Source organism: Cyrtonyx montezumae, unplaced genomic scaffold (assembly GCF_038088225.1).
Source record: "Cyrtonyx montezumae isolate F1298 unplaced genomic scaffold, pur_monq_1.0 scaffold_0, whole genome shotgun sequence".
Lineage (NCBI taxonomy): Eukaryota > Metazoa > Chordata > Aves > Galliformes > Odontophoridae > Cyrtonyx > Cyrtonyx montezumae.
In genome coordinates this window covers 45,305,459-45,332,829 of record NW_027071824.1, presented here as the reverse complement: position 1 = coordinate 45,332,829, position 27,371 = coordinate 45,305,459, and the positions used below count along the sequence as shown (strand labels likewise).

The 27,371-nt window shown below is 37.3% G+C and overlaps 1 protein-coding gene across 1 annotated transcript in view; it reads left to right on the top strand.

Annotated features, from left to right (window-relative positions):
* RNF217 (ring finger protein 217) overlaps nucleotides 1-25,082 on the top strand; it is a 53,314-nt gene extending 28,232 nt beyond the window's left edge. Inside the window, exons 2-6 of the mRNA XM_065734279.1 lie at nucleotides 2,363-2,596; nucleotides 10,136-10,300; nucleotides 15,424-15,625; nucleotides 21,980-22,051; nucleotides 23,855-25,082. Of these exons, the coding sequence (XP_065590351.1) occupies nucleotides 2,363-2,596; nucleotides 10,136-10,300; nucleotides 15,424-15,625; nucleotides 21,980-22,051; nucleotides 23,855-23,928 (747 nt within the window). The 3' untranslated portion in view covers nucleotides 23,929-25,082. The remainder of the gene's footprint in view (nucleotides 1-2,362; nucleotides 2,597-10,135; nucleotides 10,301-15,423; nucleotides 15,626-21,979; nucleotides 22,052-23,854) is intronic.
* Nucleotides 25,083-27,371: the final 2,289 nt, after the last annotated feature.

Here is a 27,371-nt window from a genome sequence, read left to right as displayed (position 1 = left end):
TTTCTGGCATTAAGATTTCTAGTAATGTGACTAGATTTTTCAGAGACCCCTAGTTCTTTCAAAAATACTTTGATAAGAAACAGTGAACATAAGTAAATATATGTAGACACTGGAATGGGCTGCCCAGGGAGGTGGTGGAGTCGCCACCCCTGGAGATAAAGAACGTTTAGATGTTGTGTTGAGAAATATAGTTTAGAGAGATTTATTGACGATAGGTGGATGGTTGGACTGGATCTTGTAATCTTTTCCATTCTTGGTGATTCTGTGGTATAGGATCACATGATAGAGAATTAAATATTTAATATGATAACATCCCCTCTAAAATCGAGGTGTGATGTTGTGATCTTATTGTGGTGTGGTTGTAACTCATTTTGAATGTGTGTCAAACTGAAGTGTTCTGGCTTTGAGAAGTAATTTAAGAATTAAAGAAGAAATCTTTGATGCCATGTGCCTGAGTTCAGTTTTCTTGCGCTGCTTCAGATGCATTAGTGTCTTCCAGATATAAAACTGCTCACTGCCCCAGCACATGGGTTCTTGCTTTTTGTTGTTGTTTCTTTGGTTAAAAGTGTCTTCAACTGTATGTTCTTACTTCACTCTGATCCATGTGAGAGACAAAATGTTTGAGGCTATCTTTGCTTGCATGTGATTGTAGCCTTGTCTTTTGTGTCTGGGTGTGAAATATGGAGCATTTGCCTCCTGAGAACAGGCGTTATGTCCTCTGTCCCATGGGAAGGTCTCCCTCCACCCTGTCCTGTGCAGAGCATGGGTTGAGATGTCCTTTGCTGTGCCCTGGTTTCTAGAACTGCTGCTGTCCTGTAGTTACCCTACTTCCTTCACTCTGTTTTGGATCCACTGTATTGTTGGGAGACCAAAGGCGGTGCAGAGGGGGAATTTTTTTATTTTATTTTTTAAGTCAGTATGAACCTTAGGTTTTATATTATTTTTGCTATGCATTTTTCAATCCTTTAACTCCTGGATAAATTATATTGTTCAGTTAGAGCACATGACTGTTACCAGAGCAGCAGTGACAACATTGTTGCTTTATTTTTTTTTTCTTAGATTAAATATTGTGTTAATAGACTTTGGTGTAAGATGTCTTCTATTGTCACCATGCAGTAGTGAAATCTGGACCAGAATTTGAGAGATTACTGTCATATGCAGGAGATTCTAATACCAGAGCCTATTGAAGAATAAGCAGTCTAAATAAATAGGGCTGACCTGCCTTGAAACAGTAATTTCTAGAAAGAGACACTGATTCTACCCACAGTCTTCCTCCTTCCTTCATGCTCAGAGAAGTTAGGTGAGGAAGGAGTTGAGGTGGTCAGCTCTGTGTCTGCAGTCAACGCTCATTTTCTCAACGTTATTCAAGGCAGATGTGAATGTGCTCATCTGGGGCCTTGCAGGCTCCTCAGACCCAGTAGTGTTTATTAACTCAGGCTCAGTGCCAACAAATGTAGCTATACTGCTGAGGATGTGCTGTTTTGGCATGGAATCCAAGTCAAAGAAGCCTGCCAGGCAGAAAGGGTGCAGGCCTGGGTCCAGTCCTGGTCCAAGATGCAGGAGTTCTGGACCTGCATAGCAGGTAACTGGCAATGTGAATCAGCTTGAGACCATTGGGGCTTGTTGCACCAGTAACAGTTTCATCCCCGACAGCTTGAATTTGCTTCTGTGTGTGTTTCTGTTTTGGTTGTCTTCTTAAGGATTTTTAGCATTGGATTTTTTTTTAAACTTTATGGCTCCTCAAGTACTGGGAAAATTTATTAGCTTGGCCAGCCCCGGGCTCAACTGACGTGTTCTGTGCGTGCAGTATGGCATGTACCGAGCTGCTAGCAGCAAGGCAGAAAAGCCGGGCTAGCATTGAGTCAGTTGATGATCTTAAATTGACTTTAATTTCTCTGTGTTGTGATTCCCAGCACGTTTTGAGGTGAAGCAATGTACGTATGTTTCTACTCCCTGTTTTCTCACTGTCTTCATAAGCCGTGACAGTGAAAAGTTGGTCATTGCAGCCAAAGCTTGGAGTGTGGGTTGGGTACTGCTAATTTAAGTTCATGTTTTGGTTTCGTAGAGTACATTGCCATGGTATGTACACTGAGACTATATATTTAATAACTACAGTTGTTATAAGGGTAGTTGGCTTTTCTTTTTGGATTTGGAAAGTACCCCCTGGAAAAATGGCAGTGTCCTTGGAATAAGTAAAAATAATTCTAAGATATTACGCTTGATAGTCTGTGGACTGTTAGAGTACTCTGCAAGAAAATTCAATTTAATTTAGAATTTGAAAGAGTCTGCTTCCATAGTAGTTGCAAAGTAGTACCTTTTCCAAGCAAAAGGTCATGCAGCTCTTCTGTTTTTTCATATGCAGGTGCAGCTGGGACAAGCAGATATAAAATGCCCGATCACAGAGTGCAGCGAACACCTGGACGAAACAACTGTCCTCTATAACCTGCCCCACGAGGACATTATCAAGTATAAATATTTCCTGGAACTCAGCCGAATCGACTCCAGCACGAAGCCATGCCCTCAGTGCAAGCACTTTACAACCTTCCGGAGGAGAGGCCACATTCCTACCCCTGCCAAATTGGAGAACAAATACAAAGTGAGCATGCTTGCCAGAGCTGTGAATTAGATGGCACAGCAAAAGTAGGACAGCATTAGTACGTCATTGTTTTAACTAGTTAATTCATTTCTAGCTATTTCAGCAGGTGAACTTTAGTCCTTATTTGGTAGGTAGTGTAATTTTTGCCTGATATCTTTTAAGAGTATTTTCTTACTCTCTCACGTGCAAATAATGATCATGATCAGAAGAGGCTGGAAAAGGGGATTACACTGTAACTGATAATTTTAGCCGTGCAACTCCAGCAGAAATAGGTATTTCCTGAAAATTAGAAAATGAATTTAACTTATTGTGTTAGATGATGGCTTCCTGTTGCTTGCTCCTTCCTAAGAACTAGAGATGTGGTCTGTCCTGCCTCTTGGTTATGATTTCTATAATCCCTTACTAGAGGTTAAATATTACTGTGGTTTCGTGACTTCTAGTATATAAAACTGGAGACAAATCAAAAAGTATTTTTCACAAGAATTTCTTCTAGTAGAAGGTTTACTTGTACTGATTTAAATCAGGGACTAAAAAGCAAGATTTGCAGGCAGTTAGAGGAAGCTTTGAGCCCTGAAGGTCCATCTTGGTTCCAAAAGATGAAGGTTCTGTCTGCAGTATCATGCCCTGTGTTAGCTTTGCATCCAGTTGTTAGATTTGTTGTGTTTAATATCATGATTGAGCTGGCCTTCCCTGACCAAACCAGTTTTTCTCAGTAGGAGTTTAGATGATTGTTTAGATAGGCCTAATTACAGCATGAGATTCAGACCAATGTGGAGATTTAGAAGTAGAAGGTAGTGTATCCAGTGGAATTTAAACTTTGGCCAAGCTAACTCTTGAATTCTGAGCTTCCTTCCTATTATGTATGTTTGTCCAGTGTTTGAATTACGTGTGAGTAGCCATGAAGTCTAGTGTTAGACTTAATATTTTCAGATTCTTGGCATTTTAAGCAACGGTGGAGGAATTCCAAGCTGCAGGTTGAATTTTTTGTCTGCAGCCATCGACTTAGGCATCCCATCTGTATCTGAAGGGATGTTGGTCTGCGGTAGAGTGGGCAGCTGTTATAATGCTTCTGCATCAGCCTCTCCTAAAGTTGTGCAGCTGTTGTAGGCAGTTATCTGCACACCAACTCAATTTGTTTGTTATCTTCAGAGCACAAGAGTCTTCTGCCTACCAGTGCTCTGAGTTCAAATGCTGTGTGGTTAGAATGTTCCCACCACTTCCCCAGAAATCTGAATCAAAGAAAGAATCTGAATCTACCTGATGCTTTACATAGTACAAGCCAGGAGCAGTTCCCTGGTCCTGTGGTGAAATGTTATGTGTGGTTCTGATCTGCAGAGCCTAGAGTCTCTTCCTGGAAATAGGCTCTGTTGGAATGTGTGGTTTGAGCTGCACCCATGACTGAGGAGTGTCTAATTGGTACAGACCAGAGATACACTTGGGAAAGTACTAGCAAATAGTATGAATGCTCGTGGTCCAGATCTTCAGACTGATCCTTGAACCTCTGTTGTGTTCTGTTGTAGGTAAAGTTTTAGCAAGTTGATAGAAGCTCAGCACACAGAAGAGTTGTTCCAAAGATGAGATGTTTTAATTAAAACAAGTGTAACTGTCCTCATACACATATGTGTGTAGCTGTGGACCATTATCTCCATTATCTTATATTCTCGTGTGATTTTTTCATGTTTTTTTTTTTTATCTTGAATTATGGTCTCTTTGGAGGTGAAGAGTCATTTTTTCTACATCTAGCATAGAAGTCTGACCAGAGACTAGGAAATCTTGCATATTTTCATACAAGCAATGTAGGCACCAATTACCTCAGAGGAATTCTAAACTAAAGCACCAGCACTGGAAGTGCTGCCTTTTCAGAAGAACAGTGTTGTGCATGGGAAAAGTCCACACTGAAACATAAGTGCTGCACAAAAGGGCTCTTTACCAACACCCTTGCTCTCCTATACACAAGAACAGGAAGACGCTGTAAAATCTGAGAGTACATTTGAAAATATATTTTTTAAATGTTATTAATGGCTTTCCTAACAATAGATACCATATTTAAAATTATAAATAAAGCTAACACTTAACTTTACCCTTCTTTATCAGCTTGAATATTTTTCCTTGCTCTATCTGTTTTGTCAGCTAAACTGATCTAAGCCTAGCCATTCAGAGTTAGCTACTCTTTTTAGTTTAGAAACAGAAGTCTTGATGTTATAAGCTTAGAAAGTTAACCTGTGCAATGCATGTTGGCAGAGAAGGAGAAGTGAAAAAGGGAAACAGGCTATCCAAACGTTCCTTATCCCACTAGTGCCACTTAGTTACTGTGCTGTATGGCGCTCTTCTATCTAGTATCCTGCACCATGTATTCATATCACAAGAGGAATCCTTTCCTTAAGTAAGGAAAGATCCCTGCCCTCTATCTTATGACTCAAATTTGGAATGTAAGACTTGATCACAGAAAAGATTCTAATAGACATTTGGTGAAAGATGGTGTGCCAAGATCTGAAGAGAATATGCAAAAAAAATGACGGAAAGGTAGTTCAACTTTTATGCATGGAACAGATGGATTTCACTTGAGAACGTTGGCTCTTTCGAGCTTTTTTTTCTTCTTCTATAAGCATTAGGTTTCGCCTTCTTTAACATTTGCTCTTTGACCTGCCACGAGGAGGCAGTTCTTGATTGTTGGGCTTTCTGCCTTAGTCTGTGATGTTCATAGCAAAGTTTTCTTGGTCACTTCTGTGAAGAGATATCCATTACATAAAATGTATTTGACTTTGGAAAGTGAAATTTTTTCAATGTGGCTCTTCTTTTGTTGGAACTATTGATGAGTTTCTGAAACTCATTATTGCTCTAGAACTGTTGGAGTCTGTAATTGTGAAAATATTGTGATGGAATGGATCTGTGTAACGCTGATACCAGTGAGTTCTCCCACTTTTTCTGATCTAATTGGAACCTTCAATAGCAGATACTTTCATGGTTACGTATCACTTCAGTCAGCATTAAGCCTGAACTGCTTGTAAAGTGGTAATTTTGCTGTGTGCTCCCTCTGTGTTCTTAGCTTTTCATTCCTGCCAACTTGCTTTTGCTCATGTTGATGTTTCAGTGCCACACTGGGAGCTGGATCAAAGATCAGCTCCAATGGGATACAAGGCTTGTTTTGTTGTTGCTTATTTTCAGCTGGTACGAGAAAGAGAATGGGTGATGACGAGGAAGAAGCGACTGTATTAGCAGTAGCCAATATTTATTTTGGAATGAATTAGCTGTGTAGCTGTAGCTAGGTATTGCAATTCACCTACTCAGTTAACTGTGCAATTATTTCAGCTGCTCTAGTACGTAACTAGCATTCCACTAAGCTGCAGAGAATCCCATTAATCTTTCTGCAGCTTCAAGTTCTCAATATTTTTAATGTGAACTTAGTTTTGCTAACGTCATGTCATAGTGGGCAGTGCTTTGTGTTGCTGTTACCTACCAATTTTGAAAGGTCTTCTCCTGGGAGGTGAGGAAATGAAAGTTTATATGATTTGACTGGCTGTCTAAGAAAATTGAAATTGTTAGCCACAAAGATCAGCATGTGAGAAAGTTGAGAACCAAGAGGGTTAGTCTGGGAACTTGTGCAATCTTTTCTGTTTCAAGGGAGGTTGACCTCTGGCTGTCGTAAGTTCATGAATGTATCCTCTCAATTCTGATCAACTGAAATGGAAGTCATAAGATAAATGGAAAATGTTTATATAAGGGAAAAACATTTGGGAGAACTTTTTTTTTTTCAGAAATAGCTTCTGTTTTGCTGGACTCTACTATATTTTAGTACTTTGAATTATCTGAAAACAGCGTTTCTGAGTCCTTATGATTTTGTGTACTAATACTGAAGCATAAAGCAAATCATTCAATGGTTTTCTAAGAAAAGCAGAGGAAGTATGGAGTAAGAATCTGAAAGACTAAATTGCCCTGTTGTGTTCCTATTTCTTGAGAATGTGCTGGCTCACTGAATCCAAGTTAGAATAGATTTAGTTTCATTTTGTGTCCACTACTTCCAAGAAAGTAAGGTTAATAGTATTTAAAAGGACATACTTTTACTTGCCTGTATAGTATATGTTCAGATGGTACGTAATGACAGAGATCAAGTGGCTCATTCAGAATCTTAAATCTGTTTTTCAGATCTGTGGAAGGGAAAAAAGGAAATTGGTAACTCCAAACCTTGTCATGAAGTTGATTCCTTTAGTTTAGTTCAGTTAATCAGGGCCGCTAATATATGGTGTTCTGAAATCCTCTAACTGCAGCTTCATCGTTTATTTCAGTGTTTTCTAAATGATGTGTTTGGAAAGATCTGATGTCAGTGTGCTACATTTCTTGTAGTTATATACATGCTGTAATAGAAAGAGTATGAACTGATTGTGTGTTAAAATTTCAAAACACAAAACAACAGCAACAAAAACTTGTTTTAAATTGTTACCAGGTTTTTAAGTAAGCAGTTCTTATCTGCAGCTTCTCAGATCTGTTGACGTGGTGGGTTTGTTTGAGATGGATTCATTCAGAGTCCATCTCAAATGGCTGAATATTGTACCTGATAAAAGCTTCCAGGTTGTAGAACACTTAAATGTGACTCTACAAGGTCCTTCCTTGCCTGAGGCATAATAAATGCTGAGTAATGCAATGCAATGCAGTATCTGCTATATTGTCTTCTTAGCAGTAGATCACTGTGACATATGTTATTGAGAAATTTGTGATGCTCAAAGAAAGTTACGGGCTTATTGGTGAGAACAATAAGCGAGTAACTGAGGATATGTTGTGCATGTTAGATTCTGGAAACATGAATCACTGCTCTGCTTGAATTTGATTAGTAGCAATAAATACGCAATATTTTAGCTTTATTAGAATGGGGATTTTCCTCTTTCCTCTTAAGCTGTTTTTATGAAGAATTAAGCAAAAATAGTAAGATAGTATATTTCATTTTACATAGCCGCTAAGCCAGTAGACCAACAAATCTGAGAAAAGGCATCAATTGTGTTTTATATGTTGTTATGTGCTTTGTGCTGGCCATAGACCATTGCTTCGTTCTCATGCAAAAAGTAATAGGTGTTTGCAATATACTTGTTGTAACTTCAATGTGTTATATCAGTGCAAACAAGTTTTATTTGTTCTCATTCTTTCTTGTGTGCTACCTACCTGTGTCTCTGGTACCTTATTTCATTGACAGAAAGCATGTAAGTGCAGTTTTCTTTTATGTCAAGTATCTTAGTGTTTACCTTGGAAAAGATGCCACCCCGTCTTGCTATAGCAAGCACTAAGTCATACTTGCACAGGATACAGGACGTCAGAATTTATTTCACCTATTTTTAAATTACATTGTCTGTATGTCTGCTAGATATGAAGAAAAAACTGTTTGTTTTCTAGCTCTTGAATGCTCTTGTTCCTGAGAAATAATAACTAGTAAATATTGTCCAACTGAAATGTTAAAACTTGTTAGGAGAAGAAAATCTGTCTACATCTTGAGCTTGTCTTCCTTCTTTATGCTTTAGTCATACATACAGACAAAGAATTCCAGAGGGGGAAATTCCATCTTAGATATAGTGAGAAAATTGTTAAATCTCTTAAGCATGAACTCACATTCTTGCACTTACTGATCTGAAGATTTGGATTGACTTAAAGAGGTAAGCAGAAGTGCTGCGCAGAGCTGAGCAGCACATCATACAGTTTATCAGGTAAAGGTAAAATACTTGGTTTAACAGTGGTACCAAGAAGTATCTTACATCACATAAATGAGGCTGCGCTCTCGGTCACTTCTGAGATGGAAAAACATTTGCTTTCTCAACTAAAAATAAAGGCAACTACTGAACAGGGGTTGGTGTGTCAGGTAGAGACATAAAAGTGCTAGCTTGAGCCATTGTATCGATTATCATTTTATGTTTTTGCCTTTAATATTTCACATTTAAAAAAAGTGTATGCATAAATGGCTTAGAAAGGAGCATTAAGGGCTGCAGGCAGCTTCATTTCAGTCATTCATTAAGAGTTCAGATCAGCTTTGCATTAGCTTACTAGTAGTGATGGATGTAGTAACTGCATGTATGAACTGTAGTTCTGGCTGCACTGCAGCAAACTATTAGAGGGAGATTAGAGTGCCAGCTTTGGCCTCAAAGCAGAGTTGAGGTGGCAGGCAGCCAGTGTGTCTAAACAGAGAGCTGGGCAGCTTGTGTGATGCAAGGGCTTTAGAAATGTGTTCTGGGAGCTTCACCTGGGCCGTACCCCAAGGGAGACCTTCCCTTCACCATGTGCTGCCATCACAAATGTGCCTGTGGTGAGCTGGATGCGGGAAACATCTGTGGCTTGGAAGTTGAATTCCTCAAGCCAGTCTCTGCATTGGCATGGAGCAGAGGCTGTGTTAGTCATAGGCTGTGGATGGGTTGATGGAAATGAGTTGGTGGCATAAGGGTCATGCCTTCCCCAGCTTCCGTCATGAATTCAAAGCCCATCTCAAAGCATGTGCTACCAAACAAATCTGTAGTGGAGATGTTCCTGAAGCCTCGATGTGCCCATGTCTCATGTGGCTTGTGCTTGTTGCAATTGTCAGTCACCATCCAAGTGTGAGGCCAGATTTCATGTGTGAGCACCTGCAGTGTGCCTGTGTTGGTTAATGCTCTTACAAACATAGCTCCAGCAGCTTTTTTCAAGAAATGAAACAAACTATGGAAGAAGGTGTGTTGATTGTGTTTGTTGTAATTATTCAAAACCAGGGGAGTGGGAAGAGTAGATCCTTTCCCAGTTTAAAGAGCTTGGCTTTCTGCCATTATTGTGGTTGTTAACAAGTGTGCTGTTTTGCACATGTCTGGTCAGAGGTATCTGGTGTCAGACCTGTGGTAGATGCACTTGGCTAGAAAGGAGGAGGGCCCTCACACTTGGCCCCTTTTCTCCAGCCTGCTTCCAATAAATTCTTCGTAACCCATTTTGGGTTCTCCAAGTTCCTGCTAGAAGAGGATCATATCCTCTCTAGAAGTAGTGTAGGTTGTATCTGGAAAAATGAGATCCATTGCACTGAAAATTAGCTGCTGATTTTTACCTGTTGACAAGTGTGTTTGAGGCAGCTGAATTATCTTTCTGGAAACTAAGCTACCTATTTGTGCTTTGCTTGACTTGAGCCTTTCCTGGATTTAATAGTTCTGTATTTTTATCTCTTTAAAAATAATTTGAAAAAAGAAATCATGGAGTCATAGAATCACCAAGGTTGGAAAAGGCCTATAAGATCAAGTCCAACTGTTCACCTATCACCAACAGTTCTCTCTAAACCGTGTGCCTTGACACAGCGTCTAAACATTCCTTGAACACCTCCAGGGTCAGTGACTCCATCACCTCTCTGGGCAGCCCTTTCCAGTGAAAATCAGCAGATTCAGTGTTGGGTTGCATAACTTGTTATATTTGTTTTTAAAATGAATATTTCAGAAGATGATAGACGCTTATTCCTGGGTGGTTACTCTTCAGCTAAGAGCAGCATTTTTAAAATAGTCTTTCCAGTTGGGTCAGTGTACAGCTTGTAAATGTGATGTTTATCCATTTGTACAGATCCAGTGTCCATCTTGCCAATTTGTCTGGTGTTTCAAGTGCCACTCTCCCTGGCACGAAGGTGTTAATTGCAAAGAGTACAAAAAGGGAGACAAGCTGTTGCGTCACTGGGCCAATGAGATTGAGCACGGGCAAAGGAATGCCCAGAAGTGTCCAAAATGCAAGGTAAGTTGCATTCTGTGTGCACAGGTATTAGCTTAAAACTGCTTAAATGCTTAGGTAGTCTAAATGTTTGTAGCTTCGACTCTGGGTTTGAAACAAAATTCACACTTGCTGTGTAGATTCTTACCTTTGACCTGTGGAGAAAAATGGGTGAGATATTTTACTTACAAGTCCCTGAATTGATTTCACGGAATCAGCATGTGAAAGGAACAAAATTATCAGTCTCAACTTATAACAAGTATGTTAGTTTGAATTATTCCTCTAACAAAGCTTTAAATAAATGCAAAATTTTAACAGAATGTAATGCTCTTCATCAGCTTTTTCAAAGAGCTTTTGGGTGAATTCAGTGTTGCAGTAGGTCAGGAAGTACTTATTGACAAATTAACTAGGATGCACTTTGAGTTTTGGCAAGACCAGAAGATCTTTAGGCCTGTGAAAGGACTGACATTCAGTCCTTTCTCATGAAATGTTTCAACAGAATGAGGTGCAGTCTCATGCCCTAAAAATGTCATTTTCTGTCCTTCCAGGATAGATGCCCCGCTACTTGAATGAGTTTGAACAACCCCCATGCCCCTGCCCTAGTTGCCCTTAACAAAGGTGTTTGCTATGGCTGCTCGTTTTTTTTCCACAACAGCAGTTGTTTCCAGCTGCTGACAGAGTAATAAGTAAAAATCTGGAGATAGTTAGTTGCACTTGAAGCCTTGTCTTATGGGTATGTGTTTCTCTATTTGCTAAGTTTCTTAATTTGACAATGGGGAAATAAACACCTGTGGTGCCGTAGTTTTGAAGACTTGAAAGCACGAAGAAAAATTAGTAAGGCTGCAAAATCAGTGGTCATTTGTTTACCTTTTCTTTTTCATACACGTGACATTTAGATTGAGTTTTGGCAACTTAGCATTTGCTTAGTTTGGGTAGGTTTGAGCCAGTTCTAAAAATGTTCAATTTCTGGGAAGTCTTCTAGTAATCTCTTTTTACAAACTTTCTTTTGGAGAGTTTTTTGCAGAAGTATCTTATTTTGTTTTTAATTCTTTGAGTCGTGTCCAGATTGATTTTCTCGACAATGTGTATGATGTTTCTGTTGAGATTAGTCATACAAAATGAAGGAGAAAATGACGTACCAAACCAAAAAGTATGAATGTGGAAAAGGAGGTAGAAGATGGCTACTAGTTGGAAAGGAAAGAACAAAGGCTGCCTGCCTTTAATTTTAAATAACCTGACTTTTCATAACGTCTGTATGACTAGTGCATTCAAAAGATGACTGTATACTTGAAACTTAGAATCATAGACCCACCAAGGTTGGAAAAAAAACATAAGATCATCCAGTCCAACTGTCTACCTAATGGCAATATTTCCCAGTTAACCATGTCCCTCAGTATGACATCTAAATGTTTCTTGAACACTTCTGGGGACAGTGACTCCACCACCTTCCTGGACAGCCTGTACAATTGCCTGACCACTCTCATGGAAGTTATTTCCTAGCATCCAGTCTGAATCTCCCCTGGTGAAACTTGAGGCCATTCCCTCTAGACCTATTATTGGTTACATGGGAGAAGAGGCTAACCCCCACCTCACTACAGCTTCTGTTCAGGTAGTTTTATAGGTAGGTTATGTCCCTAATTGCTTGAATTTGGCTGTTGATTTCTAAGATGTACTTTTTTTTTCCCCCTGTATTAAATCAAATGAAAATAAAATCAGATAGCATGGAAAGTTAGAAAATTGGCACAGAAAAATAATTTATTTCTTATCATGTGATATTATAAATGATATCTAAGAGGAGTTCTGTCTTTTCATAAACCGTACCCCCCTTTTCCTGTTGTTTTTCTTCAGAGATGGAAAAAGTTCGTCCTCTTCACAACCTCTGTTTGTATCAACATACTGGTTTTTAAATCAAATCTGTAATTAGTGGTTCTTTTGATTATTTGCTAAGTCAGTGGTTTAAACAGGGGGATTTTTTTTCTTAATCGGATATTGTGTATTTTAAGAATTCCTTGTCAAAGCACCAAAAGATGTGTGGGCATATAGAGATGACACACCAAAGATGTGATTGTTGGGAGGTTGCAGCTGTTTTTTCTCTTCAGCCACGCCTCAAAACCTCTATATAATATGATGTACCACACTGGATCAGAAAGGTTGTCATATTTCCAATTAAGAAAGAGAAAATAATGGAAGAGAAAACAGAGTTGATAACGTACATTTTGATCTATCCTTTTGTTTCAGGCAGCATATTTATTTTGACATACATGTATATTCTGTTCAATGAACCTCTTCCATGTTTTGATTACAAATTTTCAGCAAATTAGTCAGAAAAAGGAAAAAAATAAATTTTGAGTGTCAAGATGCTAATATTTGATATTTAGTTTCCATTAGCTTTAGTTTTAGTATAGAGATAGCTCAGAAAAGAATGCCCTCCTTACTAAAGTTTCTGACTTGTAAAATTATTGGTCACTTCCAAGGTGTAGTTATGATTAATGTCATATATTGTGACTATTCTTCACAGATATTTTCTTGAGATACTTCTATGTGTGTATGTAAATATGTAGACTTAAACTCTTTTGCTAGCTATGTAGAGAAATAAAAACCATGGTTATCTTGTCTGGGCATGCAGTTGAGAAAACAGAAGCGCTCAGTGGGTGTGGGGGGCTGCATATAGGCAAATCCTGAGGCAGGTATTCACATGCTTTTCAGTATTTTTCGGTAAGTGCTTTGAACAAGTTTTATCCTCCATAACGTGAATGCTAGCAGCTACTCCTAAATGAGCTCATTATTTTTCACTGTAAGTGGATGCAGCTTTAGCAAGCATGTTAGCAACGGCTTATATTTTACTTGTTCTCTGTACGATATTCTTACAGAATAAAGTGTTACATACAAAATACATAAGTGTTGTTTTACTTGTGAGTATATGAAGTATGCATGAAGGAGAAAGTGATCATTTTTTCCATATGTTAAATTGATTTTGACACATTGCTTTTTTTGAGAGAAAGACTTTAGAACTTGTTATACGCTATTTGGAGATAGAACAGACCATTTCTCAATTTGAGTTGAGCTTAATTTAATAAGCTATGGCTCATATGAATATGATTGTTTTTTATATAAAGCCTGAAAAGTAGGAGAAAGTCAAACTGCATTTTTTATTTTTTATTTTTTTTACAAAAAGGATAAAGAAAAAGCACCATGTATAACTTCAAAAATTAAGTTAGTATAACTGAGTAGATATTCCCTTTCAGTTTACTTTCAGTAAATGCTTAAAAGTGAGAACTTTAAAGTCAAGCAGCTTATAAAGCTCATCAGCAATGGTATTTTTTCAGGTACTTGTGGAAAACAAGAAGCCTTTCATATAGGTGAAGAAATGATGAAATCATGTTGGGCTTCATCAGAATAGAGGGGGGTGATTGTATACTCAACCTATTTGCATCCCTTCTATTGGGTGAAATCTACTTCCCACCAGAGAGTGACTTTTTATAGCACGATCACTTTTCGTGAATGTCTTTCCTGCCTTATTCATGAAAGAAGTGTTTGAAAGTGCAGAAATCTTGAGATTGCATTCATTGGCACAGTGATGTTGGCACACCTACCTGGACTGACTTCTGACTACATCTGCCCTGCAGTCTTCTGCTGAAGGAAGTGCCAGTGGAAAATGTCAGCTTGTTACCTATGTGAAGTGCCAGTTTCAGCAGCAGTTGAGGTGGAAGAGTTTTCTTAGATTCTAGATGAAGCTTGTTCAGTACCACTGTTGACCCTCTAAGGAATGCCAGATACACCAGGAGCTGCAAGCCTCTCTTCAGGTTGGAGGCTTCAGTCACACCTGAGCTTTCATCACCTCTGGTGCTTGCAGGGCCATTAAGGGGTGATGTTTATATCTGTACCTCTCTGCAAAATAAATGTGGGTTGATATGGATAAGAAATTAAGGAGGCAATCATCATGAGTTTCATCAAGGAAGATGTAAGGGAGGAAGACTGTTCCCAGGAAGGATCTGGAACAAGTAATGGTCTTTGAGCAGCATACCCATAGTTGGGAGATCATAAACCTAGTGAGACAAGGCTTGAACCAGTCTGGTGTGCCTTTGAAGTTAGCCCAGTGCTGAGCTAGGGATTAAAATAGATATCCTCTGATGGTTACTTCCATTCTCAGTCACTGTTAAATTTTATCTGTTGTTACATTATGGAGCATGTATGTAAAGTGGTGCTATTTATCCATTTTGTGAGTTAGGAAAAGCTTGTTTACCATCACCCCGCTAGTGATGATTTTAGTTGGCAAGATTTACAAGAGAGTCAGTCCAGGGAGTTTGTTTCATTCTATCACATTATGCACTGTGACTATGATTACACTACTGCTTCTGAGTTTCTTGGAACTAATAACTGAAATTGAATCCTTAAAATGTGTGCAGAGTAGGTAAATGCAGAAGAATATATGGAGGTATAGAAATAGTAAATAAGATATTTCCTGCTGAAAATGATCAGAAAGGTAGAGCTCACCTTAATGCTATGCTGCAGGCATTGTAAATGCTTGTCATATTTTTTTAATAGATTTTGTGGAATTTTTCTTTTAAACACTTTTAAAAACAAAGAAAACAACAAAGAAAAAAAGGAAAACCAACATCCAACATCTTGTGCTTTCCAAGTCTCTGTACTGCAAAGCCTTTGTGGTGCTTTTTACAAAATGCCAAATCAATTTGTGGTGGTAATGAGAAACAGAGTGGGGCCACAGGTGCCATCTATGGAGGGGTCATACAGAGTTCATAACTATATTTACTGTGCTGCTTTCATTTCTAATAAAATTGGATGCTAATATGTTTACTTGGATAATAAAAACAAGTTTTCATCTTAAGTAAAGGCAGGGATCTTCTAAGAAAATGGCTGTTTAAATGAAGGGGAAGAATGATGTAGGAAGGCATTTCTTACATAAAAGCCTGGAAATGGCTGTAACTCATGTTTGATCTGAAGCATACCTTAGAAAAACACTTGTCTTAGCACAGCTGCTGTATCATTTAATGTAGATTCTGAGTTCCATGGTGGGCTGCTTGCAGTATCTTATCATCAGCTGCATGTGGGCTGCAGTGGAGTGGTTCTTGCTTTCCGTCGCTTCTGGGGCTGAAAGTAATCTTCTCTTTTTCCTTCTGTTCCTGAAGATCCACATCCAGAGAACAGAAGGGTGTGACCACATGACCTGTTCCCAGTGTAACACTAATTTCTGTTACCGCTGTGGGGAGAGATACCGCCAGCTCCGTTTCTTTGGAGATCACACGTCAAACCTCAGTATCTTTGGATGCAAATACCGCTACCTCCCCGAGAGACCACACTTGAGGAGATTAGTGAGAGGCTCTGTCTGTGGTGAGTGAATAAGTGCACTTTGTAGAGAGCTGTGATTGAGGCAGGTGAGGAATCAGTATCTTACATGTAGGTATATATGTGTAAGCTTAAAGTGTAGGATGGGCAGTCTCTTTTTTTTAGCTATGTAAAAGATGATTTATTAAATCTAACAGTGTTTGGAGTCACTTTCATGAGCATGGATTAGTATGGTTTATGTGTGATTAACCACTGTGTCCTCTTTTGTAGCTTGTTTCCTTTTTTCATAATATAAAAGCAAACTGGAAAAATACATAAGCAAACTGACAAAAATGTCTCTTCATAAGCTAGCCTTAAAGAATGATTTTAGTTCTAGTGAAAACTCAGTTTTCTTCTGATGATCTTGTAGTGACCTCAGATACCTAAACAGACCTTCTCACATGTTGCAGCTGTGGAACTGCTGCACTGTAGTTTCACATGAAGATCTTCCAGTGAAACACCTTTGTGCAGTTTTACCTTAACATTTCATATTTCTGTTTTCTCATATTGTTGTACAGCTTCCTCCATTCAGTCTGTATTTCTTTCTGCTAGTGTATAAATTAAGGAACACTCGCTCAAGCATGCTGTGAAAGCAACATCAGATCACACAGCAGCAGAAACATAGGTCCATAGGATGAGTTGACCGTATGCAAACAAAGGCACAAGGTTTGGTGTCTGATGCAGTGGAGTCTGGCATCTCAGTTACCTGTCTAGATTGTATTGTGCTTGTGGAACATTTAGGATTATTGTTCCCAAAAATTGTACTGAACTGAGGGATACCTGAGCTCTCCAGTAGTAACAGGTGAGAGAAGGAAGCATCAGAAATCCATTTTCTCTGGACTAAACTCTCCAGGTCTTGTCTGAGGTTTTGTTCCTTGCTACCAGTTGATGACTGCTCATTAGTTTTTTCCTTAATAACCCTTCTATTAGAACGTAGATCTCTGTGATTTCATGAGAGGGAATATATTGAACTGTCAATATGCATTTGTAGGCTTTTATTTCATTCTTGTAAAAATCATATAGGAGAAATGAGTCAGAGCAGAGATCTTTTTAGATGAACCTCTGAGTGAATGATCTGAATAAAACATCATTTGGATTTGAACCTGACTTTGCTCTGGTAACCGAAGCACTTGAGCTTATTCTTCTTGCATATACATATGAGGACATTTATCTTTTAGCTGTTTTTTCAGAAGCAAAGCTAACTTAATTTACTTTACTTAGTTTACTTAATTTACTTAGTTGCATTTTTATCTCAAGGGAATACTGTGATTTCTTTTAAAGGCAATCTTGATTTGGTTTGAACTAGGTATATACTTGTCTCAGCTTACTGAAGCACAAAAATATTAGTAGCTTGTTATCTTACATATGCATTAACTTGAGTAATTGTAGTTTGCATCATGTAAAACTATCTATAACATGATAGGAAATAGTTGTATGTGGTGTTAATGTATGTGGAGACCTAATAAGGAAAGTAAGATATTTTGAACTTTGAATTAAGGCACAGGAATTGGAAATAACTTGGAATTCACCTCAGATGAGGAAATGCTTTCAGTTTACCAATTGGCTGGTGTCAGATAAAGAGTTAAAGGTGAGAGTCTGAATGTGTGGAAGTAGAAGTTGGCAGTCCTGTGGTGAAAAGAGTACTCCTGAGCAAAACATGTCCCAGTGAGAAAACTAGATGGCTTCCGTTTTAGAGTAGCGCAGGAGTTGACACATATGCTTGTAGGCCTGGTAATAAGAACTGTTAGCTGATCTGCAAAGTTGCAAAAAAAAAAAAAAAAAAAAAAGCAACTGAGAAACCTGCAGTGTGTATTTAACAAATGTCAGTAAGTAATCCAGGCTCAATTAGTTTGAATTCAGAAATGTATAAGGTTTTTGAACAAACTTAGAGAGAAAAATAAATGAAATAAATAGGAAAATGGATAAAATTTCAAAACAATTGGATACTTTCTCTGTGTTGTATTTTCTAGAGTGAAATTCCAGCACATGAGAAGATCTATTAAAAATTAAAGATAGTGCTGGCACTAGAACACGTAGGTATAAACTGTTCACGAATAAATGTGGGTTTAAAATTCAAGGGCTATTTCGAAGTACTTGGTAAGGTCTCAGAAAAGTTTTCAGTACAAACAACTACAACATAAGTTGCTTTGCTGTGATAGAGAGGGACTGAGCTCAGGGGCATCACGTATTCTTTGTTATTCGCATGTAGAATCATGGGTAATGATATCCCAAGATTAAACTTTTGTTTGATGCAGATAAAAACATAAACAAGTATTTTGTTCATATTAAAAGTACATGAAAATGGTACTACCGAACATTACGTCTTCATTTTTCCAATGCCTTACACATAAAACAAGCAGTTGACATTTTTTAATTAATGTGCATAATGTTAATTTTTAGATTACATTTTCGCCTGTTTCTTGTTCTATGTTTTTTGTTTTAGGAAATAGTAATACATGCCATTTCCCTTTCAGTCAGAAACAATTATTACTGGTTTAAAAGTGAATTAGTTTATGTGCAAACAGTAGCTTGTAGATAGTAACAAAATGTGGAAGCATATGCTGTAGTTAAAATTCAGTGGTAGAAATATGTTCATAATTATAAAAACATGCATAGAGAAGTTATAAGATGTTTTGCTTTCATTTCACATTTTTAAGTATGCTTGTGGTTTGCCTTAATTAGTAAGCCAGAAAAGATTAGTGAAGCTCAGATCCTCAGTCCAGATTTCTCCAGGGGTTTCTTTTCTGTGCTACCTGTCACTGACTTATTTCCCACAGCAATGTTCATCACTTCAATAGAGCTGAACCTGCCAGCAAATGTATTTGTTGGCTGTGATTCTGGGCTTTGCTTGTTAACACCCAAATCCACAATGATTCAAAGAATTCTACATTGATGCTTATGACCCTAAATCCCTCAGTTATCTCTAGTTGGACTTACAGCTTTTAATGTAAATATGTTAAGTCTTTGTCATTAGGTGTCACAGTGCAAGACTGAGCTCTGACTCTGTTCTGAGAGTCAGCAGAAAGAGGAGGCTGTAGCAGAGGAGCAGACCATTAAAAACAGGTCTCTAAATTTTAGTAGCATGTAGAATATTAAAAAAAAAAAGGTTTACTGTAGTAAAATGGCACTGCTACTTGGCTAAGTAGTGGGAAATATGAGAACGCTGTCTTAACTGCCAGTAGGAGACTGGTAATGTGTTGATAGATGTCTTTTCTGACGCTTATTATTTTCTTGCTATGGTAAGGAAATCCTTATTTAACTAAATATGGTGTTTTTGTAGTCTGAACAGTGAAGGTTCTTGGTCTTGCTCCTGCTAAATCGGAGCAGATGCAGCCCATAGGAAGGGAAGAACATTTCTTAGCAGATTGGCATGCTGTCATTTTCAGTCAGGCAGTAAATGTTCATGTCTACTGTCACAGACTGTTCTGTAATAAAAGTAAGTGAAAAGCCTTTATGGCAGTGTAAATTTCGACATTTTTTTTCTTAAAAAACAAATGGTTTTGTAAAGGTGATAGAAACCAGAAGAAAATATGCTGGGAGCAGAAATGGTCCCTTTTTCTTGATGTCATTTATCTCCCCACCTTAGCCAGCTATGGCAAATTAGAAAACTGGGCAATGACTGAACTGCATGAAGTGTAACAAAATCATGTTTTCTGTACCTGAGAAGGGACAACCCTGGGTGTACGTACAGACTTGGGAATGAGTTGCTCCAGAGCTTATCCTTTAGAGGAACTTTGTCCTGTGTCCAGTACTCAAGATGAAGTTGCTAGGACTGAAGAATACAAAGCTGATATGGAGGTTTCATCCTCATGCTAATTAGAATCCTTTTGGTTAAGTTGTTGGAAGCAGAATGTTTGGTGGCAATGTGAGATAGTGATAAATTGATTTGGTTATTGAACACAGGAAGGAAAAATAATGTTTAGCTGTCTTACATACCACTTAAGCGCCACTTGAATTAAGTGAATCATGTTCAAAATCAGTTGCTACATGCTTACTACATGGATGCACAAGAAGACAAAAAGCTGTAATGATGCTATTAAACAAGAAATTGTGTGGTGACTAGCATCTCAAACAGGATTCTGAAAGCAGCTCACTTTCAGATCTGACTGACGTGCACTGCTGCCCCTTATGGAGTGCAAAATGCACTTTATGCATAATTTTGAGCACTGTGGAAGCACACGTTTCTAGGATCCAGTCTCATTGTCAACTTTAAGTTGTTTTGACTTGTACAAAGTCTCCTACATACATTTAGCAGGACTTCTTAAAAAGAATTGCAAACTCGTATTAGCATTTAAATTATGTAGATGTGACTGTTCAGATTTGTAAGTAGAAATGTGTATGTCTGCTTAATTATATACATATATTTAGACTACTTTTTTCCATATCTTAAGTGACTGAATTTTTCTAAGCTAGTATATGAGATTTTTAGAATGACAAAGAATTTTCTAATGATTTATGAGATTTGTAAATATTAACCACACCCTCTCCCCCACGCACAAAAAGAACAAAACATAACCAAACCAAAGTTACGCAAAAGAAATGTTTAACCTTAACTAAAGGAGGATAGAGCTAGTGAACTGGATGTCTTATGATGATGAAAGGTCTCTTTATCCTGTAAGATCTTGGAACTAATAAACTTCACAGTATTCAACTACATATTCACGGGCAGAAGGGAAAAGACAAACATTTATGCTTTATTGCAGCTCTAGGTTAGTTTGTCAAATGTAAATAAACTTGCTCTTACCCTGAATTAGCTTAGGAAACATTCTTTGTGTGGGCAAAGAAGTGATTCTAGTTTAAAAGAAAAACGAAACAGCTTAACCATTCTGCAGATTTTGTTGGTGTGTACTTAATCCACTGAACTGGTGATTAAGTTTTTAGTAATTTTGGTATCAAACATGCCACAAGCTTCTAATACTGAAATTATATGATTGTTAGCATATAGAAAGCTTATATTCAAAACAGAATTTTATAGGCTTTACTTCAAAATCGTTAAAGCTCCGGTAAGTTTTAAAGCGGTTTTAGTCACTCTTTTTTTTTTTTGAGGTCTTTTCATCACTCTGCATTCCTTCTTCTCTCTATATTTGAATAACTTATTTAAGGCAATGACAACTTCTGTGTTTATAGTATGCAGTGCAGAGGAATCTCAGGAAGGTCTGCCATTAGGATGCCTAGCAACTAGAGTAATACCAACGATACTTGCCAATTTTTTTCTTCTAGGAATTAATGTTTCCTAGTCACAGCACTCCTGTGAAATTCAAAAGCTATTGAAAGAAAAGCATGAAAAGGACTGATTCATTTAACCACTCTAAATATTTCCAAAATACCTCATTTTTCCTTTCTGCTGCCCAAATTAGTGGCTAAGGTTATGGAGGGATTTGCATCATTGTTGAATGAAGTAATCCGTTTATTGAAATCTGATACAAGTGGCTCGAGAGAGGGAAGGGCAGAGAAGAGAGAGATAATGAACTCACTTTTCCTCTCTTTCCAGAGGTAATCTTTGAAACACATGCTTAATGTAGAGAATTGCTTAATTTCAAATCTGTGTTGAAACAGCTGGTACATTAAGCATGCCTACCCTGCTGTATTTTCAGACTTCTGAGGCAGGTGACTTCTTTGAAATAGCCATCCAGCCACCTCAGTGAGAGATTCTGCTGCCCAGTTGAAAGTATTAAACACAAGAAAAATAATTTGGATTCAGAGTTCAGCTTTGACTCAGGTGTTTCAGAGGCTACCCTGCCTTGCTTTCCTGCAGTTGTACAGATTATAAACTCAAAGTAATGAACGTGAACATACTTCTTCTGCTTTTAGTCTTATGTACCTTATTTACATAAGAGAAACAACGTGGTTGGGAAATATTTGGCTATGTTTTTATTTAGACATAAATCACAATGTGTGTGAGCGCTTCACCATAGCTTTTTAAAGCCTGCATAAGCATGTATAGAAAACAGCTGATCTCAACACTTTGAGCTAATGTAAGGTCTTGAAGATGTTGGTTTATTTGACATCTTTCTACAGTTGTTGTACTCTAGAATTTTGGGGATGTCAGAAGACAGTAGCTTGATATCCACCATGTTAGTGTCACAATGCCTAAGGGATTCTAGAATAGAAGTATAAGCAAATGCAAGTTAACTGTTAATGTACAAAATGAGCTGTGCCCAGTCATAGTGAGTAAAGAGAGAAATGTGAAGGTAGCTCCTATCTGATTTTGTACAATGACTTTACAAATAGGAATCCTAATAAGTATTAAAAATAATGAACCAGCTCTTGTGAGAAGTCAGATATGCAAATATTTGTGAATGACTCAACTGGGAAATGTAGAATGCTTACTTTGAATTGTTTTTGAATTTTCTGTTTCAGCTGGAAAACTACTCATTACACCCCTAATACTGATTCTGGGGCTGGCACTGGGAGCCGTAGCTGTTGTAGTAGGTAAGAATAACATAAATAAATGAGTCTGATTTTTGCAGTGATTTTCTGTATGATTTTAACATCTCAGTAGGTTTATCTCTAAGAAACAGACCCCAAAAATATAATTTTCTTAGATACACTTCTAGTATGAAGCTCATGCCTTTTTTTTTAATGGCTTGTCTTTAGAATCTTTTTCCTCCTTGCATTTCATGCCTATTAGCTTTATTTCATCTTTTTCAATTATTTGGTTAAGGCTTTTTTGATACCAAATCTTTAATATAGTTAAAATATCAAAAGGGCCTGAGCAGGCTAGCTGTACCCTCCCATTCATCTTTTCAGTGGATCACAGTTCTGGTGATATGCATGGCAAAATTTTGGGGGCACCAGATATCATTCCGGCATCCCTTTGTCTTAATGATGAAACAACAACAGAAAAAAACAGTGAATTGGGCTGAGTTAATCTCAGTCGGATTCAATGCATAGACTGACAAATTGAATTCCATCACACAGAGGTACCATGAACTAATATGATACAGTTTCAAAGCTCTGTTAATTTGGTTGTATTTATTGTAGATACTGTTACTCTAGCAAGTCTATTCTTTGTCCTGCTTCAGTAATTTCTTCTATAGAAATAAGCCATAACAATAAAAATATTTTGGTAATATTCCTAATACCAGTAAAGCTTATTTTACTCTAGCAATCAGAGATAATATATGCTGGGAAAACAAAAAAAAACAACAAAAAAAAACCCACCTTAATAAAAAAATTAATACAGTTTTGCAGTACTATAATGCAGTAGCAGTAATACCCAGTCTCCTGTTAAAGTCTTGCCATATCCAGATAAGAGGCAATCAGGAAAAGCAGTGTGAGTACTTCCAAAAATACTGCTTATAAGAAAGTTTTGGCTTTGAGGTAATTACAGCAATATTTATGGCCAACACAGCTGTTAACTCAGTATCACAGCTAACTTTTTTACACCAGTTACAAGGCAGTTCAGCAATACAAAGACATTGCAAAAGTAGCTTTTTGCAGTTTATTATTAGTTAGTGGTGTCTGGGAAGTAAATGCACACTGTTTCAGTCTGCTAGTGGTAAGAGAAAGGAGGAAGTGCTTTTCTTTTTCTGAGAGAGCATGTCTTTAACAAACAGTTTTCCAACTTGAATAAGTATGTGCTTTGGGTTTTCTCTAAACTTTTGTCATTTACTGCTTCTTTTACTCAAAAGACTTTTTAAAAATAAGTAGTTCATTGTCTGGGCAAGGATAAACGTTCGGTATTCACAGTAGGTAAAGGACATTTGTAAAAATAGTTTATCTGTAGATATTTTTATATATATGTAAATATATAAAAATGAAGTTTTTATTTGGGTGTTAAACTGCCTGAATTAAAGATTAAGAGGATTTTTGAGTTGGTAGTCCATAGAAGAAGAAATGAACCCTTAATTAAAAATGTTAAGTAGATATTTTTTAGCCTTTAGATTTGCATGTTACATGTTAATGAAAAGTTTAGTTGATTCAGTTTTGTATTTACTTCTAAGAATTTCCAAAGTAAAGTTAAAACTTTAAGTTTGTATCTTATACAGAACAAAGCATGGTTTGGGAATTAAATTGTCAGAGATTGGAGAGGAGTTAGCAGGAATTTTGTTGCAAGCTAGACAGTAATTGCAACTTAACTGGTTATTAAAGAGATTGTTGGAAGCTAGGTTTTTTTATCTGCTTGTTCAAATTCCTTCTCTAAACTTTCTTGGGACATGGCTGTGTCTTAATACTCTACATATAAAGAAAAAACACTGCATTTTTTTAATGGTTTTCCTCTTACTTTGACAGGTTTATTTGTGTTTCCTATCTATTGCCTTTGTAAAAAGCAGAGGAAGAGGTCACGGACAGGTATGCCCTGGTAAGGATGGGCCATACTCCTTGAACTGAACTGGTCCTGCAAAGGACTATACACAGTTTGTGCAACAGAGCAATACAGTGCTGGTAACGGCATCACAGCCATCGCCCTGGAAGAGGAGTTGGGGGATCACCTGCCACCTTCTCTCAGCTGAATCACTACAGCAGACCAGAAAGCCTCTTTGCTCTGGTGCACTCGGAACAGGATGGGCCCCCCGACTGCTGCTTTTAAAATATTTTTTCTATTATTATTACTTTGAAGGGGTTTTTTGGAAGACTTAAGTCTAAGTTCCTGAACTAGACAATCAGCCTGTGTTTTAGCCACAACTCTACTACCGATTTGGCCTGTGAAGAAATCCTTTAACTGCTAATGTGTTCCATTTAACTTCAGTGTTCGCCTTTAAGGGGGAAATGCTTAGAAGTGTTTGGACTCTTACTGTATACTGAGCATACTACTTTTGGTATTAAAAACTACTTCTGTAAATAACTTCCATCATACAGCATTCTGTTCAGCATACCAAAACCCCATCACATGCCAGAAAATGACAGCTGGTTATCTTCTGAGTCGTCCTACTAGAGGGCAAGAGTGTAGATGGCATTTGTGCAGCACGGATTGACAGCCAAATAACAGTGCCTCAGAAATCTTATTACTACTGTTAAAACTCCATGATACTTACAAATATGCTGATTGGTTTAACTTTTGTATTATTATTTTTGGAAGTCCATTAATATTGATTAGAAGTTGATGAGTTTGCCAGAGAAGTACAGCATTTTGAACCTCTCAGTAAAAGAAAAGATTTGAAGGGTTTAGATAACAAGAAGTAACTAGAGATAGAACAGGCCATTGATACCCACTGAAATACGACACAGAACATACAAGGAAATGAATTTGCAGGGAAGCTGGAAACCTGTTCTTGGGTTCTGAACTAGCATATAGTACATGGGTTACACACTAGTTGAGTGTAGGAAATTGACTTCATGAAATTCTGTAACCTAAATAGCATGTACATTTGCTCTGTAAGTAGCCTACGTAAGTCTTAGATCATCCACTGGTGTTTCTTGAAGAAAATGTTAAAGGAAGGGATCATTAATTATTAGACCATTTCATTCCTGTTCTCTACTTCCAGTGTCACTGTTCTGGGTGTGTTACAGATCTGAAGAGAATAGCAATCCATGGCCTTTGTTCCTGAACTTCAGAGTATCTCTGTTCATCACTGTACTTCTTTATCAGTGCATTAGCAGTGTAATTTGGAGTTGAGACTCAGTTTTTCATTTTTAGTTATAATGCAAATGTGTCGTGCAAATACAGCTTAAAAGGAAAAAAAATATAAAGTTGTGTTAGCAGAACACTGATACACCAAAGTGAGAAAATTAGAAAAATACCTACTTTTATTAAAAAGAGCTGTGATATTGAAAATTAGAACTGTAGTGTGAAGGTACTTTTTTTTTTGAATGTTTGAAGATACATATGTATGTGTGTGTATAGATGTGTATTTATGTGGGAGAGAGAAAGGGAGATAATCAGTGTCCTAAGTCTACAGACCTCAAAATTTACACCCATAAATAATGTACCTTTTGAGAGGATTTACTTTGTACCTCCTTTTCTGAAAGTTATTACATCTGAATCTAGTTGTGGCTTTAGAGTAAACAGTCTACTTCCCCACCAACATAATGCTCGTAATATAGTCACTCTGAATTCAAAGCCTCAGTGGAAGAACTGATGAATTACATTTACTTGGAAACACAAATATCAGCTTACCATAGTTGGCTAGTATGTGTCTTTTCATTCAGCTTCTGGTTTTGTTTCCTTGTTCAATTTTTTTTCCCATTATTGAAACTGTGCACACAAGCATACTGTAACAGTCAACAGTACTTAATTTTTCGGTTTTGAATTTAAGGGCATGTTGAACCTGTTGTCCTATCAGTCAAAACAGTACCTTTGTAAAATGTTAAGCTGGGAAGCAATGACATTTAGAAGTAAAGTTCAAATTCTATCCTCAATGCAAATGCACCTGCTAATTTGATTTTTTTCTTCTGTGACACATCAGTTTTCCAGTTCTGTTTTATCTGCAGGTTGGAAGCTGCCTTAAAATCAAGTCTTGGTTTTGAGTGTTTTCTGAGGCCATACATATCAGTTGTCTTTGGCTTACTCAGGGATTCTTATTCCTTTGTTTAGATGTCAAATAATGAAAATATTTTTGTATTATTTAGAAAACTTCAGACCTCAGAGAGTGGGAGATACATTTATATGTATATATAAATAGATTTGGTTTTGCAATACTGTCTGTAATATCATGTCAAACTATTCCACTTAAGAATGCTTAGTACTTGAGGTTATCTGTAACTATACAGTGCTTTAGTTCCTTTCTTTTCCTGATTCCTTATAAACTATGTGAGATACTCTCGTAGTCTTCTTAGCTGTGTTTTCTTTGCTGTTCACTATTCTCAATTTCTCTGAGTTTAGTAAGATCTGAAATTAAAATGCTAGAATAACGAGCAAAAAGTGAAGAAATAGATGTGCATTTATTTTACATTCAGAAGGAATGTTATGAGTGGAGGGAAGAGCATACGTCTCAACTCCTATGTTATAATGTCATTTAGGTCGTTTGGATTTTATGTAGAACAGATTAAATCAAAGCAGTTCTTCATTTTTTACATACAGCAAAACTAGGCATATTTTGACCATTTAAAGATGAGAGGGTCTAATCTCCATTTCCTGTAGAGAAAATAAGAATTACATTTGCTTTTCTCTGTAGATGAGGGGGAAAAAAAAAAGCCAACTCTGGCACCAGGCATAATAAGGATACAGAAGTCTTTCTATCCATATAAAAAATATGGCCATTTAAATAATATATAACTGCTTTTTATTCACATTTTGTAGCACAGCCTATTGAAAGGTAAAATCTAATCCAGTAACTTCATCCAATGAAATGTAAATTTTAGACAATTATTCTCATTGTGGGAAATCTCATGTTACATCAAAGTCATCTCATTTATTTTATAGTCACTAGTTTTTATTTTTTGAGAAATGGAGGTGAACTTTGTAAGAAATTGAGAAGATGGTTTTTCTTTCAGGGCATAAAGATGTTTTGGCTTTTTTAACTGTACTCTTAAGAAACTGTCAGACTCCTTTATTACATTTTTACTAGCAGGAAATATCATCAGGCAGTCTGATTAACCTGTTAAGGTAGATGTTACTGTGTGCTGAGTATCCAGATTGCTTTCACCATAGTCTGGATCACTTATCCTTCTAAGAAGTGCTTGCTCACCATTATCTGTATTCAGATTAAGTGCTTAAATCTCTTCTATGCGAGCTGTGTTTCTAAGCTGTCTGGAAATCATTGTTAATATACTGAGGCTTCTTTTGCACTGGGTTAGAACTGGGAGCAATGCAGAGGCTCTGGACTGAACAGAGCTCTGCTGGCTTCTGCTGGGGCAAGCCTCTGGGTTG